The 19,867-nt window shown below is 46.4% G+C and overlaps 1 protein-coding gene across 1 annotated transcript; it reads left to right on the top strand.

Moving 5' to 3' along the window:
- Positions 1 to 11,845: 11,845 nt before the first annotated feature.
- LOC100328620 (pepsinogen III) lies at positions 11,846 to 19,561 on the top strand. Its single transcript, NM_001171079.1, is given in 9 exon segments — positions 11,846 to 11,930; positions 12,279 to 12,438; positions 14,297 to 14,414; positions 15,443 to 15,561; positions 16,238 to 16,437; positions 17,348 to 17,464; positions 17,985 to 18,129; positions 18,228 to 18,326; positions 19,234 to 19,561. Coding segments are annotated over 9 exon segments (1,164 nt in total). The 5' UTR covers positions 11,846 to 11,874; the 3' UTR covers positions 19,384 to 19,561.
- The last annotated feature ends 306 nt before the right edge of the window (positions 19,562 to 19,867 follow it).

The raw sequence follows: 19,867 nt of genomic DNA, 5'->3' as shown, positions 1-19,867 counted from the left end.
TTAAAATTTCAATGAATGCCTTGCAATTGCACTAGGCACAAAACAACATATTTTCAGTTGGATTTCTTGTTTCTTCTGTACCTTCCCTGCCACACTTGACCCCCCCCCCCCCTTACCCAAGCCTCCATCACAGTAGTTACCTCAGCACTCTGCCAAGAATAAACCCTCATGCTTGTCTGAGTTCAGGCTGTAGAAAATTCACACTAGAGCTCATCTCAGGAAGAGCAGTTTATCCCCAGCCATGGTCCTCATGATGGTCTGGAGCCCTCTGGTGGTAGCCAGACTTGGGCAGGGAGCCATGTACACAGAGGTGTGCTACGGGCAGAACAGGTGTTCCATTCCCCTGGGAGGCCTTGACCCTGCCGAAGATCCTCTGCAGATGGCTCCTGCTCCTCTTCCCCATGAGCCTTCTTGTGCCAGGGAGGAGTCAGACAGGAAGCCAGCAGGGTCCTTGGGTGGTCCCTGCTACAGTCCTGGCAAGCAGGCAGCCCAGGAGCTACTGCTGTGGTTTGAATACAGTTTGAATACCTCTCGCCACCCACTCACACATGCAGTTTCACCCTCCCAAGTCACAAGTACCAAATTTGAAAGGGGTAGAGACATACTCAGATTTGGTGTTCAGAGGGGACCCCTTGGGAAGTGATTCAGTTTTTTTTAACTTTTATTTAATGAATATAGATTTCCAAAGTACAGCTTATGGACTACATTGGCATCCCCCTCCCCCCCGATGACTTCCCTCCCACCAGCAACCCTCACTTTCCCGCTCTCTCTCCCCTTCCATTCATATCAAGATTCATTTTCATTTTTCTATATATACAGAAGATCAGTTTAGTATACATTAAGTAAAGATTTCAACAGTTTGCACCCCCATAGAAACACAAAGTGAAATATACTGTTTGAGTACTCGTTATAGCATTAAATCTCAATGTACAACACATTAAGGACAGAGATTCTACATGAGGAGTAAGTGCACAGTGACTCCTGTTGTTGACTTTACAAATTGACACTCTTGTTTATGGCATCTGTAATCTCCCTATGCTCCAGTCAAGAATTTCCAAGGCTATGGAAGCCTTTTGAGTTCTCCGACTCTTATCTTGTTTAGACAAGGTCATATTCAAAGTGGAAGTTCTTTCCTCCCTTCAGAGAAAGGTACCTCCTTCTTTGAAGACCTGTTCTTTCCACTGATGTCTCACTCACAGAGATCTTTCATTTAAGTCTTTCTTTTTTTTTTTTGCCAGAGTGTCTTGGCTTTCCATGCCTGAAATACTCTCATGGGCTTTTCAGCCAGATCCGAATGCCTTTAGGGCTGATTCTGAGGCCAGAGTGCTGTTTAGGACATCTGCCATTCTATGAGTCTGCTGTGTATCTCGCTTCCCATGTTGGATCACTCTCCCCTTTATTTATTCTATCGGTTAGTATTAGCAGGTACTAGACTTGTTTATGTGCTCCCTTTGACTCTTAGTCCTTTCATTATGAAGTGATTCAGTTTTGATAAAGTTACCAGGAAAGCACCTGTGATTGATTCCCAGGCCTTTGTAAGATGATGAAGAGACCCCAGATAGAGACACAGACCTGCATGTCACCTCTCAGGGTGCCACACCTGTGCTGCTCCAGGTCTCTGCCAGCAGGAAAGTCCTCGTGAGATCTGAGACCATTCATAGGTCATGAACTTAAGCTGCAAAACTGTGAACCTAATAAACCTCTTTCCTGTATAATGTTACCTCTCCTCGGGGTTTTATTTAGAGTAATAAAACCCAGATGAGTACTGCAGACCTCAAAGAGTGTGGACAAGTATGTGGAAAAATCCCCCTGCCAGAGAATACTCCATCACTAGGGCTAAGCCAGTGGGAACTACCCCATCTTAGACTGTGGTTCTCCTGAAGCAAGAGCCAAAATAAATCTCTTTTCTGTGTAAAATTTTCTGGCCCCTGATACTTGTCTATAGTCACAGTTATCTGACTCATGGATGTTCTAGCTCTGAAAAATCCATCACATTATTCCTTTATGATATGTGCCTTTCCTGTGCAACTATTATGTTTCAAGAAAAGTTCAGGGTGTGGAGATGTGGCACAGTGAGTTAAGCTACTCCCTGAGTTGCCAGAATGCTCTTTACGTTGGTTCAAGTCCCAGCTGTTCTGCTTAAAATTCAATTCCATACTAGTATGCCTGGTAAAGTAGTGGATGAAGGCATGAATACTTGAGATCCTGCTACCCTCATTGGAGATCAAGGTATAGTTTCTGCTCTGACTCAGGGTGGACTAGCCTGGGACACTGTGGCCACTAGGAGAGTAAACCAGTGGATTGAACATTCTCTCTCTCTCTCTCTCTCTCTCTCTCCCATATCACTCCGCCATTCAAATAAATAGTAAATATAAAAAAATAAAAGCTTAAAAGTTGATATAGACTTACAAGAAATCATTTGGAAAGTAATAAAGCACTTTACTTTCCTTTTAAAAACAAGTGTGAGATGGTATTCTACATGATGTGGCCCAATTTTTGTAAAAAAATTAATATTCACTTATAATATTAGAAGTTGTTAGTTATGGATAATGGGGTTATGCATCATTTTTTTACATACTTTAACTTCTGTTTATGTGAAAGACACACAGAGAGAAACAGAGACACTCTGCAAATGCCTGCAACAGCTGTGGCTGGGACAGGCTAAAGGCAGGAGCCTGGGAATCCAGTGAGTCTCCCATATGGGGGCAAGAAGCCAAGTTCTTGAGGACTCCATCACCAGGGCTCCAAAACCATGAGCCAAAATACATCCCTTTCCTTTATTGTTAGCTTGCCTCGAGTATTTTGTTACAATAATGGAAACCTGACTAACATGAATAGAGGTGCTCAGTTTGTGAAAACCATCAATCTGGGCCCAGCATTGTGGCATAGCATGTAAAGTCACTGCTTGTGATGCTAACATCCCATAGGGAGCCAGTTTGAGATTTGGCTGTTCCACTTCCAATTCAACTCGCTGCTAATGTGCCTGCAAAAGCAGCAGCAGGTGGCTCATGTGCCGGAGCCCCTGCCCCAAAATGGGAGACCTGGAAGAAGCTCTGGGCTCCTGGCTTCTGCACTGCAGAACCTGAGCTGTGGTGGCCATTGGAGGAGTGAATCGGCAGATGGAAGAGCTCTCTCTCTCGCTCTCTCTCTCTCTCTCTCTCACTACCCCGCCCTGTGTGTGTGTGTGTGTGTGTGTCTCCTCTCTCTGTAACTCTTTCAAATAAATACAACTTAAATCTATTAAAGAGAAAGTACCTAAGTCTTATAACATGCATCTTCCTGTGTACATACTATATTTCAAGAAAAGTTTCGAGGCTGGTGTTGAGGGGCAGTGGGTGAAGCCAAAAGCTCTCACACTGATAGATCATATCAGAGCAGAGTTTCAAGTCCCTGCTGCTCCACTTCTCATTTAACACTCTACTAATGTGCCATGGAAACCAGTGGAAGATGAAAAGGTACTTGGGCTCCTGCCAACCACCGGGGAGACCCCAGTGGGGCTGGTGTCCTGGCTTCACCATGGGCCAGCCCAGGCCATTATGGCCATGTGGGATGTGAACCAGCAGATCAATGATTTCTCCTGCCACAACAATCATTCTGATTTTTAGAAAATGTATTTTAAAAATATTTAAAAGTTGCCATGCTGATTTAGACTTATAAACTCACTTGGAAATTACATGAAAATTTAATTTTTTAAAAAGCAAGTGATAGATAATAAACATTAAAAATTTAAAAAGCAGGAGGCAAGTATGTCTTCTACAGTATGGTCCCATATTTACAGGGAAATAAATAAATGTATTTACAACATTAATGTTGGTTTGTACTGGATAACAGGGTTTTGAGTCACTCTAAGACATTTTAGAAATGGTTTTCCAGAATGGTGGAATAGGGAGGGAGCTTACTGCTCTATTCTAAGGGAAGATAATTTTTTTAACTTTTATTTAATGAATATAAATTTCCAAAGTACAGCTTATGCATTACAATGGCTCCCCCCATAACTTCCCTCCCACCCGCGACCATCCCCTTTCCTGCTCCCTCTCCCCTTCCATTCACATCAAGTCCTTGGGCCCTGCACCCCATAGGAGACCAGGAGAAGCACCTGGCTCTTGCTTTTGGATCAGCATGGCGGTGTGCCGGCCGTAGCACGCCGGCCACGGCGGCCATTGGAGGGTGAACCAACGGCATAAGGAAGACCTTTCTCTCTCTCTCTCTCTCTCTCTCTCTCTCTCTCACTGTCCACTCTGCCTGTCGGGAAAAAAACAAACAAATAAATAAATCTTTTAAAAAAGAACATAAACATTAGTAAACAGTATGAATGGGAATAGGAGAGGGAGGAGAAAGTGGGGTGGGTAGGGCAGGTATGGTGGGAAGAATCTCCATGTTCTTAAAGTTGTAGTTATGAAATATATGAAAGCAGGTTTCCTTAAATAAAAGTTTTCTGTGGAAAAAAGGTATTCAAGGAATTCAGATCAAGAGAAACACTATAAAAGGCACCATAGCTGGCTTGAAGATGAAAGGAGAACCATGAAGAGCAATACAGGTACCTTAAGGAGCTAACAGACAGTCTGAAAACCAGGGATGAAACAGAGACCACAGCCATGCTACACAGAACTAATGAGCATGTGGCGATTCCCCCATACCCACAGACACACAGCCTCCAGATAAGAGCCTAGAACTGCTGACAACTTGATTTCAGCTTTGAACTGAAGAAGACAAGTCAATCAAGCTCCCCTAGATTTTTGATCACTGACAGAATTCTGAGATAATAAATTTTAATGGATTTTTTAAAAGATATTTAAATACATTTTTAAGAATTATTTATTGATTATTTGAAAGGCATAGTTTCAGAGAGTCAGAGGCAGAGAGACAGAGAGAGAGGTCTTTCATCTGCTGGTTCACTCCCCAAATGGCCATAATGGCTGGAGCTGAGCCGATCCAAATCCAGGAGCCAAGACCTTCTTCTGGGTCTCCCAGGCATACTCAGGGGCCCAAGGACTTGGGCCATCTTCCACTGCTTTCCCAGACCATAGCAGAGAGTTGTAGCCAAAGTGGAGCAGCCAGAACTCGAACCAATGCCCATATGGAATACCAGCACTGCAGGCGGCAGATTTTACCCACTATGCCACAGCGTTGGTGCTAAATATATTTTTAATTATTCAAAAAGAGTCAGTTTGAGAAACACACACACACACATGGAAAGAGAGAGAGAGAGAGAGAGAGAGAGAGTGCGATTCTTCTTCTATTGGTTCATGCTTGTGATTGAGCGAGGCTGAAGACAGCAGCCCAGAAATCAGAGACTGGTGGCAAGACCAAAGGGCTTGATGCATCACCGAATGGCTCTCAGGCTGTGCCCTTTCAGGAGACTGGAATTGAGAATACAAGGACTGGAACCCAAGCACTGCAATACGGGGTCTGGGCATCCCAAGCAGCATCTTAAACATTGCTTCAAACATCTGCTCCCCCCCAATTTTTATTTACTGATAAAACATATTCTTGGAAAACTGTATTACGAAAAACTATACACATAACTCAAAATTTTATGACTCACATAAATGTATCTTTACTTCTATTTTTTCCATGAACTAGTTGAAGTCCCTTCATGTTATGTGCACACTCAAACCAAAACCAATGGGCCTGTAAATGGAATCCTAACACCTGCCTGCATCTCTGTAAGAGCAGAAGGTTTGGGGCTGAGAAGTAGAGAACACAGTGCTCCTGCGTGGTTGGAAGACCATGCCCTGGGCTCAGAACAAGCTGGACAGTGCCAGGGACCAGCTGTTGCAAGGCCAGTCACTTAAGTTCCATAGTACCTGTCACAAGACTCCATCTCTGGCTTGCCAGGAATGATTTGTTCAACCTCATTCCTTTGCTTAACCTGAAACATTCATGGAACATTGCTGAGCACATGGGATGTTGGCATTGGTGGCCTGTATTAGAAACTCTATCCTCAGTGCCCCAAAGGCCAGGCACGGCACTGGCACACTGAGTGCCAGGGAGGGCTAATGGCAGGGTAAACTTTCTTGTCTTATCTCTTTGCTGGGCCAGCCTGGTACAGTGAGATTGGGTGGCTTCTTTGCCACCAACACTAGATCAACCCTGGAGGTGAATCAGATAGCCCAGAATCAGGATTCCGCTCTGTCTCCCAAGATTTCAGGTAAAGAGGACCATGAAGACAGCTTCTCTGGGTGCCCCTGGTGTGGTCATCACATGATGCCCACATACATTCTAACCCAGGGGCAGAAACCAGATAGGACATTCTTCTAAGGAAAGAGCTCTTCTGAGACCCAAGGTCCAGTCCTGACAGTTTCACACTTGGTTATGAGAACCTGCTCTGACCACCTATCCCCTCAACTACAAGATGGTGATACAGCAGAAACAGTAATTTACTTATTTTTTTAGAAAGCTTTTATTTAATGAATACAAATTTCATAGGTACAGCTTTAGGAACACAGCAGTTCTTTCCCCCATACCCACCCTCCCAACCCCTCTCCCATCCCACCTCATACTCCTTCTCCCATCCCATTCTTCATTAAGATTCATTTTTACTTATCTTTATATACAGAAGACCAACTCCATACTAAGTAAAGATTTCGGTACGTTTACCACTATAGCCTGACCTTGTACAAGGCATGTCCATATTACTACAGACCTTCTGTTCCTGGCCGCTGTATTATAGATTCCCTGACATCATCCTGGGCATTTAGAGTATTTTAGGGGTCAAGATCATTTCAGGTTCCTCAGTAATAGTCACAGTGGTAGCTTCAGTCAAGACCCACAACAAGGTGCTGGGAGCTGCTCATAAACTGTTGCCTCTAGCTCCAGTTGAGGCTGCACATGGAAACAACACACAGGGAGGGTGTTCCTCCAGTGCAGCACTTCAGCTACACTCTGTGGGCTCAAGGAAAGTTTCTGGCTCCCAGGTGGTACCTCCAGTGGAATCTCTGGAAGAGCAGATTCCCCTACCTCCTGATTTAGAACAGAATGTAAGGAACGCTAGAGTCAGAACCAACATCCATCCCATAACATAGCCGAGCAAAGTCAGGTGGCCACTTTGCAGGGAGCCTGTTCTGATTCCAGCAACCTGCACGTTAATGACCGCAGCCTCCAGCAGAACTTCATCACCAGGTTCTGGGCAACAATACCACATAAGGGAAGGGCTTGTTCCCCAGACAGATATCGTATCTGCTCCCATAACACTTGAGGTAAAGGAAACAACTTCATCCAAAGCTTGTCTGAAGACTGCACATCCCATGTCCTATCACAGGTGCATGTCTGTATGTTCCAATCCCATAGACTTCTCCAACCCCACTGGGAGCCAACAGACCTTGGCTCTTTTGTTCATCTCGTCTTGAAGAAATGACCAACAGCTGCCCCAGACGATGGTACAATAGACTTCCCATTGGATCTTCTGACTTCTTAAAGCTCCCAACTGTAGTTCTTGCAGCAAACTTGTTTGCAATCATCCAATGTCAGATGACCTGTAAGAGTTCCCTTGGGGACTTCTAGCCACCCAGTGTTGTTCTAAAACCACTGATATATGGGGAAACAACATGTATTTATCATAAGCCAGCAGTGCTCCATTTAGATGATGCCAATTACGTTGGCAACATAAAAATATCATAATCATCACCAGTGGAATCTGTGCACTCTTCCTTTAATCAGACCTCATGAGGGTGTTGACCTTGGCACATCAGTGTCACAGTGCAGCTTCTTCATAGTCAGTTTGAACTGACTATGAAGTCAGTTGGCCTTGAACTGTTGGCCTTGACATCTGCAATGAACACAGGTGTGTGTTCTGGCTTCATCATGGCTGACTCAGTGTCAGGGAAATGTGATGAGGACACTGGGGTCGATCCTGTCTCTCTGGGGCATGCTCTTCCAAGGACAGTGAGTAGTGTCCAGAGACCCAACTAGGCCATAGGAATATGAGTGACCTGTGCACGCAGGAGTCTCTTACCTGTTATTCTGATCTGCTACACAGATTAATAACCATAGGATGGTGCAAGATTTGTTTTGTTTTGTTTTTAGGTTTGCACTTTCTTCCACATCCAGTGAACCAGCTCTGCAGGGATTGGTCCCACCATAAAATTCCAATAAGACTTAGCATCCAGAAATTGCTGAGACAGAACTGCTGCCAAACCCAATGTGAGTGTGTAGCAACCCAGAAACCACATGTTCCTCCCCCTACCTTCTGACCTCCCAAGCCCTTAGTCTCTTGAGTCAAGGCCAGTCTGGTAGACCCCTCTACTGACACCAACTGTGTGCAGACAATGCCTACAAAGACCCTCGCAAGGTCTCAAATTGGTTTTTCCTAGAGCTTTCTTTAGACACAGCTCCCAGTGAAGCCAGATGTACAGAGACATCCTCCACACCCCAGAAACCAGTTCTGAAGCAGTTGACACAATCTGGGTGACCTCCCATTCAGCAGGATTCAGTTCTGCCCCCATCGACCAGAGGAGTGCACAGGATCCAATTATTAGGGTCAAGGCACCAGCCCGCCCAACTTCAGGGCCAGGCTGAGGACTGACAAGCTACAAATTTGTGTTCTCACAGCCCCTTCCTCAGGTTCAGTAATTTGATCATTGGCTCATGGGCCTAAGGGAAACCCATTTTGCTGCACATTTTTTTTTCAATTTTTTTAATTTTTTTTAACTTTTATTTAATGAATATAAATTTCCAAAGTACAATTTATGGATTACAATGGCTTCCCCCCCATACCGTCCTTCCCACCCACAACCCTCCCTTTCCCACTCCCTCTCCCCTTCCATTCACATCAAGATTCATTTTCGATTATCTTAATATACAGAAGATCAGCTTAGTATACATTAAGTAAGGATTTCAACAGTTTGCTCCCACACAGAAACATAAAGTGAAAAATAATACATGATTTTTTTTAAATGATGATGAAATCAGATCAGACCTATTGTCATGTATAATCCCAGTGAGAGTCAAGTTGGGAGTTGATAATTTCTTTTTTTTTTTTTTTACAGAGGATCAGTTTAGTGTGCATTAAGTAAAGATTTCAACAGTTTGTACCCCCATAGAAACACAAAGTGAAATATATTGTTTGAGTACTCGTTATAGCATTAAATCTCAATGCACAGCACATTAAGGACAGAGATCCTACATGAGGAGTAAGTGCACAGTGACTCCTGTTGTTGACTTTACCAATTGACACTCCTGTCTATGGCATCAGTAATCTCCCTATGCTCCAGTCATGAGTTTCCAAGGCTATGGAAGCCCTCTGAGTTATCTGATTCTTATCTTGTTTAGACAAGGTCATAGTCAAAGTGGAGGTTCTCTCCTCCCTTCAGAGAAAGGTACCTCCTTCTTTGAAGACCTGTTCTTTCCACTGGGATCTCACTCACAGAGATCTTTTTGCCAGAGTGTCTTGGCTTTCCATGCCTGAAATACTCTCATGGGCTTTTCAACCAGATCCGAATGCCTTTAGGGCTGATTCTGAGGCCAGAGTGCTATTTAGGACATCTGCCATTCTATGAGTCTGCTGAGTATCTCACTTCCCATGTTGGATCACTCTCCCCTTTATTTATTCTATCGGTTAGTGTTAGCAGGTACTAGACTTGTTTATGTGCTCCCTTTGACTCTGAGTCCTTTCATTATGATCAATTGTGAACTGAAATTGATCACTTGGAATAGTGAGATGGCATTGGTACATGCCACCTTGATGGGATTGAATTGGAATCCCCTGGTATGTTTCTAACTCTACCATTTGGGGCAAGTCAGCTTGCGCATGTCCCAAATTATACATCTCTTCCCTCTCTTATTCCCACTCTTATGTTTAACAGGGATCACATTTCAGTTAATTTTCAACACTTAAGAATAACTGTGTATTAATTACAGAATTAAACCAGTCATATTAAGTAGAACAGGCAAAAAAACTACTAAGAGGGATAATGTATTAACTTTTATTTAATGAATATAAATTTCCAAAGTACAGCTTATGGATTACAATGGCTTCCCCCCTATAATGGTCCTCCTACCCACAACCCTCCCCTTTCCCACTCCCTCTCCCCTTCCACTCACATCAATATTCATTTTTGATTCTCTTTATATACAGAAGATCAGTTTAGCATACATTAAGTAAAGATTTTAACAGTTTGCTCCCACACAGAAACATAAAGTGAAAAATACTGTTTGAGTACTAGTTATAGCATTAAATCTCAATGTACAGCACACTAAGGACAAAGATCCTACATGAGGAGTAAGTGCACAGTGACTCCTGTTGTTGACTTAACAAATTGACACTCTTGTTTATGGCATCAGTAATCACCCTAGGCTCTTGTCATGAGCTGCCAAGGCTATGGAAGCCCCCTGAGTTCACTGACTCTGATCATATTTGGACAAGGCCATGGTCAAAGTGGAAGTTCTCTCCTCCCTTCAGAGAAAGGTACCTCCTTCTTTGATGACCCGTTCTTTCCACTGGGTTCTCACTAACGGAGATCTTTCATTTAGGTTTTTTTTTTTTTCCCCCAGAGTGTCTTGGCTTTCCATGCCTGAAATACTCTCATGGGCTTTTCAGCCGGATCTGCATGCCTTAAGGGCTGATTCTGAGGCCAGAGTGCTGTTTAGGACATCTGCCATTCTATGGGTCTGCTGTGTATCTCACTTCCCATGTTGGATCATTCTCTCCCTTTTTGATTCTATCAGCTAGTATTTGCAGACACTAGTCTTGTTTATGTGATCCCTTTGTTTCTTAGTCCTATCATTATGATCAATTGTGAACAGAAATTGATCACTGGGACTAGTGAGATGGCATTGGTACATGCCACCTTGATGGGATTGAATTGGAATCCCCTGGTATCTTTCTAACTCTACCGTTTGAGGTAAGTCAGCTTGTTGCTGCACATTTTAAAGGATAAAAATAGGCATCCAAATGAGAAGATGGAGAGGGCAAGGGCTGGAAGGGGCCCAAGGCCCAACCATCTGGATTGGGGAACACCCTCCCAGCAGAGGGATAACTTTCTGTTTACATTCACATACTCCCAATAACCCATTGTCCAGAACCCTGAAACACTCTATCTGGGGAAGTGTTTGGGTCTTCATTGGCTTGATTATTGGTAGGCTGAGTGGATATCCCAGCATGGATTCTTCAAACTCCCTCCACCCAACTCACAGGAACCCTCTATAATGAGGTGGGTCTTAGCACATACTATGTTACAATCACATAGCAGAGAATTTCATTATGGCTGGCAAATGGCAGGGAGATTAGAGTTACTATGACCCACCACGGGAAGAATAAGTCTAGATTCTGTGCCTTGAGGAGTTAGTGATGAACTAGGAACCAGGGAGAAGAAACCAAATGTATCTACAAATAGTCAGGTCCCATAATATCACATCCAAATGAAGTCATCTAGAGAGGGATGAGTCCTGATCCCCAAATAACCAAATGCTCACAAGATCTGGAGTGGCACATACAGCAACCCAAACCATTCCTAAGTGGGCAGCTGCTCTCAAAGAACCCCAGCCAGCAAGCAACAACATCAATGCTGTGTTCCGAGCACTGCTGACCAATCTTGCCACAACACTGAGCTTGGGAAGTTGTACATGGACCCTCTCATTTCATAAGGCTCAGCCACCACTTAATGGATGTCTAGCTCTTGCCAGGTGCACTCCAACTGTGCGATGCAGTGTTAGTGGAAAGCTACTCAACTAGCAACTTCTCAGAACGTGACTCTGAGCAGAAAAATCTTATCAGGAACAGTTCTGTTTGAGATTGTGATAACAGGTAGCATTTACAGGCTGATAAGGGCTATTACAGTCGGGACAAGGGCCATATATAAGCAGCAGCTCTTGCCTGCTTCTGCACACCTTCCACTTGTCCTGCCTTCTCCAGTGTCTTGGGAGCCAGGAAGAACCATGAAGTGGCTGCTGCTGCTTGGCCTGCTGGCGCTCTCTGAGTGCATCATCCACAAGTGAGCCTGGTGACCAGCAATAGGAAGATGCCTCAAGGGGCAACTTCCCAGCCCGCTGCTGCCTCCCTGTCTATCATATTTCACCTTCCATTCTTCTCATATGCAGTCTCCCTTTCTTGTCTCTGTTTCTACTCCCATGGGGAGGCAGCCGTGGTTTGGTTTCAGCCCCATCATGGTGATCTGTAACCTCACCTCTGCACTGTACGGAGCTTCTCCCCTCCTCCTAACTTCACTTCTCCTAAACCAGTTTCCTAGTCCTTCTCTGGCTTCTATAGCATCTTCTGAGCAGGATCCCTACCCAGTTGCCCCTCTTCCCCTAACGATGCGTATTCCAATGCTCTGCCCCAGGGTCCCCCTGGTCAGAAAGAAGTCCTTGAGGAAGAACCTGATTGAGAAGGGCTTGCTGAAGGACTACCTGAAGACTCACACCCCCAACCTGGCCACCAAGTACTTGCCCAAAGCTGCCTTCGACTCAGTGCCCACTGAGACCCTGGAGAACTACCTGGATGTGAGTGCATGGGCAGGGGGAAGGGGCAGCCCCAAGGACTGAGCCAGCAACAGAGAGGGTGTCTGGGGGACACGAATGACAGCCATGTTGTGCTCCCTGGATCTCGCAGCCCATGGCAGTCGAGGAAACTCACAATCATAACTGTTGCTGTCATTTGTTCATCATTCATTCATTTGTTCTTTCAATGTTTATTTATCCTGAATGTCCTGATAGGTGTCAGGCCTTGCGCCTGGTCCAGGGGGCAGCAGGGAGCAGTCACAGTTCCATAGGGGGAGAAAGATGGACTCACTGAGCATCAACACCTAGTGACAATCATGGTTAGGAAGAGGTCCTCCAAAGGAGGAGTTACTTGTTGAGTGAGAGGTTCCTGGAGGACAGTAAGTCCTCCTGGGAGCTGCCAAAGAATAACAGGTATCTCCAACAGGAGGGAGGAAATTCTAGAACAGGAGGGCTTGTACTCAGCCTGTTCCCATAGTGAGCTATGTGCATTTGAGGAAGGAATAAAAGAGTGTGTGATAATAGTGGAGTAGGAAGGAGGGTGTGCCAAGTAAGGTTAGGGGCCTTGAGTGGGACCAGTCACACAGAAGCCAGGGACTGATATAGCTGAGACCCTAATTGCCACAGATTGACCCAACACACTGGAGTGGTACACTCAGACTCTTACTTGGAACTAGTGACATACTCTGGTCTACAATAGACATTGCCTTTCCTGTGGTCAAGGGCTTCTCTTCTGAGATACATAAGACCCACTACAAAAGGGGGCTCTAGTCCATACAGACCTGGTGATCTTGAGCAAGTTGTTCATATTCTCTGAGCCTCAGCATCCTCGTCTACAGAACTGACCCACTCACGGTCACCATCCATGGGTGGTTGCAAGTCATTACCACCATAGAGCTTCTGGGTGTGCTTCCCACAGGCCCCAGGTGGTTCTTGGTAGAGCTCAGAAACACCATCCCATTTATTCATCGCACAGAGATTTATGAAGACATACTAAATGCCAGAGGCTCAACATTTGCTGTGGAAAGAAAGCCAAAGTTTCAGGGCTTATATTCAAGAAAGGTAGACAAACAAACCAGCATGTGAGATGAATTATGATCATGAGAGGGGTCATAAAGCATAATTATTTAATTAACTAGCGGGAAAAGGAGAAGAAGGGGAGGGACACTTTGGTTAAAGTGGTCAGGAAGTGCTTGGCAAAAGTGACACTGGACAAGAGCTCTGAATGATGAAGGAGTCAGCCAAGGGATGGTCCAGGAACATACATTTTCACAGCACAACAAACAGCCAGAGCAAAGGCCCTGGGGTGGGATGGAGCTTGTCATTGTCTAAGAATAGTATAGAAATATGGAAACTGGGGACGATCTACCAAAGGGAAAGTGTTAGCATTGAGAATAAAACACTGAGTTTCCTTTCTTAAAATCTGCTGTCCACACTGAAGTTTGGGAATGAGAGATTCCCATGGGTTCCCTTGTTTAACTGACTTGCATGTCTCCAGATCAGCAAGTTAATGGACAAGCATCTGAGGCCCAGCTGGTTGGGTGCCATAGGTTACACCCTACCCTCTGAGAAGGTGTGCTCCCCAGGAGGGTGAGACTGACATGGGCAGGGCACTTGCTGAGAGAGGACAGCAGATCTGCCTGGGGAATGAATGTTCTTAGCAGAGAACATCAGAGGCAATCAGGGAGCAGAGAAGATATCAAGGAGGTGTGAGGCGGGCTGGGATGTGAAGGAGTGTGCACTTCATGGGGAAGTGAGAAGAGAGGAAGAGACGATGGAGACTTGGATGAGGAGCTGCTCTGGAGGGAGGCCCAGATGGGGAGTTGCAGGTCTTTGAACTGTGCTGTCCTGGCCCCTGCAGACAGAGTACTTTGGCACCATCGGCATCGGAACCCCCGCTCAGGACTTCACCGTCATCTTTGACACTGGCTCCTCCAACCTGTGGGTGCCCTCTGTCTACTGTTCCAGTGCTGCCTGCAGTGAGTGCCTGCCATGCCCAGCCCTGTTTTCCCATGCTTTTCCTGACGACTCAGAAACTTCTCACAGCACCCACTTCAAGCCTGAAGGAGTCACTCAGGGATTCAAGGGACAGGTTTCCCCAGGCAGCTTCAAGGAGCTAGCAGTAGGCACAGGTGCTCAGGGCATAAAGTGATGACTCGGAAATGCAGAGTTAGACTCCTGGAGGAGAAAGCATATAGTATTTTTTAAAAGATTTTTTATTTTATTTATGTATTTGAGAGGTAGAGTTACAGACAGTGAGAGGGAGAAACAGAGAGAAAGGTCTTCCTTCCATTGGTTCACTTCCCAAATGGCCACTATTGTAGGAGCTGCACCAATATGAAGCCAGGAGCCAGGTGTTTCTTCCTGGTCTCCCATGTAGGTGCAGGGGCCCAAGCACTTGGGCCATATTCTACTGGAAAGCCTGTAGAATTTTAAAGCAAGGAAGGGATGAAGTGCTGCTTGTTGGCCAGCCATGCCGAGTCCCACGTGACACAGTGGGCTAGAAGCTGGACTGAGACTCTTGAGATGAGTGTGTAACTCAATTAAGAACACAGAGACAAATCACTGCTCTGGTAATGAAGGAAACATTGTCGTTGGAAGTCACCACAATGTTTAAAGTTCCAAACTCTTCCTGCTTTCTGGCCGAGTTTTAAGAAGAGTTGTCAGTAGAATCAGGGGTGCCCTAACAAGAGCCTTGGCTGTGAAAGCACTCAGCACCATGGACAGCCACACTGCTGTGCTCAGTGCTTGCCTGGGTGCCTTGGGAGGAACTGTGGTAGGCTGGCATCATCCACCAGAGAGATGGTGCTGACTGCCAAAAACTTGCGATTGGAACCTGGAATTTCTGCCATCCAAAGGCCACCTTAAAGGTCATCCTGTAGCAAAGGTCATCTTTCTCCTCCATAGTCCCACCCAAGCCAAGAAATCCCATCCCAGGAAGACATGCCCATTCCACCACCCTTGTTTGCCCTCTGGAAGTTAATGATGTCACCCTTTACCTTTGCAGGCGTCCATAACCAGTTCAACCCTGAGGACTCCTCCACCTTCCAGGCCACCAGCGAGTCTCTCTCCATCACCTATGGCACTGGCAGCATGACAGGCTTCCTGGGATACGACACTGTGAAAGTGAGCACTTGGGGGCTATGCACCCTCACACAGCCTGTGCCTCGGGCCATTTTCCAAGGACTTGGGGACCACAGTAAATGTCCCAAAGCAAGTTCACTCTAACAGTATGGATCTCAGAGATCACACAAGAAATCTAACAGGCAGTGCAGGGAGGATGTGGCAGAGCTGTCACACACACTCAGGGGTTAACCATATGAGCATAATGGGAGTGCTGCCTGGGAAACTCAGCCACGCTCAGTGCTGAATGGAGGAAGTGGGGAGAGGGGACACAGTCGCTCAATTCTCTTTCAGCATCTCCTCCACAGCCTCCTCCTTCCTCTAGTCACATGAGCTCCACAAATCTCCAGGGCATGGCAGGGGTAAAGTGCTCCAGGTTGCTGGAGTCTGCCTTCCATCTGCCCAACCGAAATCCAAACGCACAGTGACTATCCATCCTGCAGCAATATCTCACAGTGAGTCACACACTGTGGCCACCTGACAGCAGCTGCCAAGGTTCTGCCCAATGGAGAGTCAAGCATTTCAGGGGATAGTCCCTCTTCCTGCTTTCTGTCTTGTTCCCTGGGAGCTAAGTCCTCCAGGAGATGAAGCAGGATCACTCTGAGTCCAGGGCTGGAGCCCAGAAGTGCTCCATGAACAGGTGCTCATTGTGGACCTCCTCTCTGTGCCCCCTACACAGGTTGGAAACATCGAGGACACCAACCAGATCTTTGGGCTGAGTGAGTCAGAGCCTGGCTCCTTCCTGTACTACGCTCCCTTCGATGGCATCCTGGGTCTGGCCTACCCCAGCATTTCCTCCTCTGATGCCACGCCCGTCTTTGACAACATGTGGAACGAGGGCCTGGTGTCTGAGGACCTCTTCTCCGTCTACTTGAGCTCGTAGGTTTTGGCTAGCCTTGAGCCTTTCCCACACGGACCATTTTCACTTCCCTTCCTCCCTCCCTCTCTCTTTCTCTTTTTCTCTCTCTCCTTCCCTCTCTCTCCCTCTCTGACAAACAAACAGTCTTCATTCATTGTTATTACCAGCATAAGTTTTTGTCATTTGATTTCTTCAGTTTCAATAATCATTAGCCATTTGCTTGCCAGGGCCAGTTGCTTCAATCTTGGCCCTCAAGACACTACTTAAAGTGAACACGCTTAAAAGAGTGTCAAGATTCACAGAAAAAAATGAAAAGACATGATTAGAGCATATGAAGGGACATAAAAAAGTTCCTGGAAAGTGAAAATAAAAAATACATTTAGGGAGTGGGTGCCTGGTTCAGTGTTTAAGTCACTCTGTGTGGTGCCCGCATCTCTTATCAAGTGACTGGTTTGAGTCCTGGCTCCTCTTTTTAGATGCGGCTTCATCATACTGCCCACCCAAGGAAGGAGCAAGCAAAAACTGAAGTACTTAAGTCACTGTCATCCAACATAGAAGACCCAGATTGAGTTCTGTGATGCTGGATTCATTCTGGGTCAGCCCTGGCTGGTGCTGACATTTGCATAATCAATCAGTAGATGGAAGATGCCTGAATGTCTCTCTCAATCTCTCTTTCAAATTAAAAATACATAAAATATTAGTTTACTTTAGTGCAAAAATTTTGAAACACATCATGGTTTTTTATAGCATGCATTTTTCCAGGAACATTTTGCAAATTTCTTGTATGCACAGACTCCAATATATATTTTGCCCCAATATGAATTATTTTAATTCTATTTTTCTAGGAAAAATGAAGTATCCTCATAGCAGATATGCAAACCATGAATTAATGAATTCCTGTCTTCTCCCCTACCCCTCCTTTTTCCACAGTGATGACGAGAGTGGCAGCGTTGTGATGTTTGGTGGCATTGATTCTTCTTACTACACTGGAAGCCTGAACTGGGTGCCTGTTTCTTATGAGGGCTACTGGCAGATCACTCTGGACAGGTGAGAGTGCCCTGCTGCATAGCATCCTGGCCTGATCCCATATCCCACTTCTTTATGGACTTGTTGTCGATCTGATGTCCAGATCTACCTGGAACAGCCAGTACAGGGGAGAACTGGAAACTGGTCAACCCACGGAGAGCCCAGAAAAGGCACCTCACTTGAAGGGGAGGAAAGGGCGGTCTGGGAGCCCAGCTCCACAAAAAGGATGGGACAGCTACTTCCGTGTGGTCAGGAGGCATGCCCTCACCCAGCACATTTGGGAGGATACAGAAAACCTACCTGTCCATACCTCTCAGCATTTAAGGGACCAAGAATGCATTACACAAACTGCCTCTGTAGCAAGAATATCACTAGCAGTCTAGGATTGGGGCAAAATGGCTAGGAAACTGTCCCAGCCAAGCATGCCCTGACCCATTGAAGCCTGAATTCCAGTGATTCTGACCCCTCAAGAGGGTCCAACTAGGGTCACCACTGTAACCTCTTGGGATTCAGGGTACCCTCCCTTGCCTGTCCCACTTAGCATCACCATGGATGGAGAGACCATCGCTTGTGCTGATAGCTGCCAGGCCATTGTGGACACGGGCACCTCTCTGCTGGCTGGCCCCACCAGCGCCATTTCCAACATCCAGAGCTACATTGGAGCTTCTGAGAACTCTGATGGCGAGGCAAGTCCAGCCCCAAATGCTCTCTGCTAGACACTGGTGGGGGGAGTGCCATGCACAAAGAATGAACCCCTTCTAACCCCCACACTCACACCTTCCAGATGATCGTCAGCTGCTCATCCATGTACTCCCTGCCCAACATTGTCTTCACCATCAATGGAGTCCAGTACCCTGTGCCCGCCAGTGCCTACATCCTGGAGGTAAGGGAGCACTCGGCCAGGCGCCAGACGGCCACACAAAAGGAGGCTGCACGCTGCCCTCTGCAGGAGGGAATTCACACTTCTCTCTGCTGATGCCAAGAGGCAGACTGACCCCTGCTCTGCATGGCCAGTAGACAAAAAGAGCCTATCACAGCCATGCAGGAGTGAGAATTGGAGGAAGCCCCTAAAGGAAAAGTGAGGCAAAAGATGATGGTGGGAAAAGGGGATTCTGATATTTAGACCTGTATCTGACTCCCTGGTCTCAATCTGCTGCCCATCATTTCTGATCAAGGTGCATGTCCTCTCAGCATTCATTTCCTCAGCTAAAACCGGAGGTGTCAGCTCATCCCCCCATGTGTGCACTTAGGGGGTTTGGTAAGACTGAGCACAATTCAGTCCAACAACCTTCAAGAAACTCCTGGCTTCCTACTACATGGGCTGAGCTTACTCTGTGAGAAGTATTCATACCTGGTGCCTTCTCTAGGAAAGTGCAGCCTTGCAGCCAAGGCTGAGCAGAGTAACACAGGGAGGAGGAGGAACCCCTGGCTGTCAGCTGTGCCACGGGTGGCAACAGAAATAATGAGAAGTGGCTACGCCCTCAGGGAATCCAAATCTCCTTCCCAGAATCTGACTTCAACTTCTGCCTAAACCCCGGTGCTGAGGTCAGGGTTCCTGTGTCTGCCAATGGCAGCATACAATGCCTGGCAATCCATCCCATCAAGAGTGCAGGGATCGGTTTCTGCAGGCTGATCCCAGCCCAGCAACAGCCACATCCCTGGAAAATGAGCCACAAATCCCCTCTTGGCATGGCACTTGCAGCCAGAGGCAGGAGCCATTCATGGTTATCTCCCAGTGCTTGTAACCCTCACCCTGTTCCCCATCTCCTGTGCTATTCTCTGCTCTGCAGGAAGATGACGCCTGCATTAGTGGCTTCGAGGGCATGAACCTCGACACCTACACTGGCGAGCTCTGGATCCTGGGTGACGTCTTCATCCGCCAGTACTTCACCGTCTTCGACCGGGCCAACAATCAGCTGGGCCTGGCTGCCGCAGCCTAAGCCTGCAGCTTTGAAACCACGTCCCAGCAGATTTGGCCTAGTCCTGCAACCCCTGTAGGTGGACGGACTTCTCCTGATTGTTCTTCCAGAAACACAGTCAGCTTCCAATAGAAATAGATGGTTGGCCCTGTTCCCACTCACACCCATAATGTAGAATAAAACAGCTGATGAAAACATGTTTGTGGCTCCTTCTCCTCACTAGTATGTCTCCTCCCGTTGCTGGGGTCAGAACACCAGGCAGACAAGCAGAAATGACCATGTCTCCTTGGACAGCAGCAAACACAGTGACATTTCGTAACTGGGCCAGAAGCAATTGAGTGAGAGGCAGAGTGAGAAAAAGGACATGGAAGGGGTGAACGGGACACAGATGCCATTTGGGAGTATTCAAAAGCTGGAATGATTCTATTCAAAACACCTTTGAAAGGCTGGTTGCAAATTCCGTATATAGGCTAAACTAAAGGGCATGACACAGGAATCCTAGCTC

Source organism: Oryctolagus cuniculus, chromosome 1 (assembly GCF_051225735.1).
Source record: "Oryctolagus cuniculus isolate XC-2025 breed Fujian yellow rabbit chromosome 1, ASM5122573v1, whole genome shotgun sequence".
Taxonomy (NCBI): Eukaryota; Metazoa; Chordata; class Mammalia; order Lagomorpha; family Leporidae; genus Oryctolagus; species Oryctolagus cuniculus.
The sequence above is the reverse complement of the archived record's forward strand: the minus strand, read 5'-3'. Positions and strand labels throughout refer to the sequence as shown.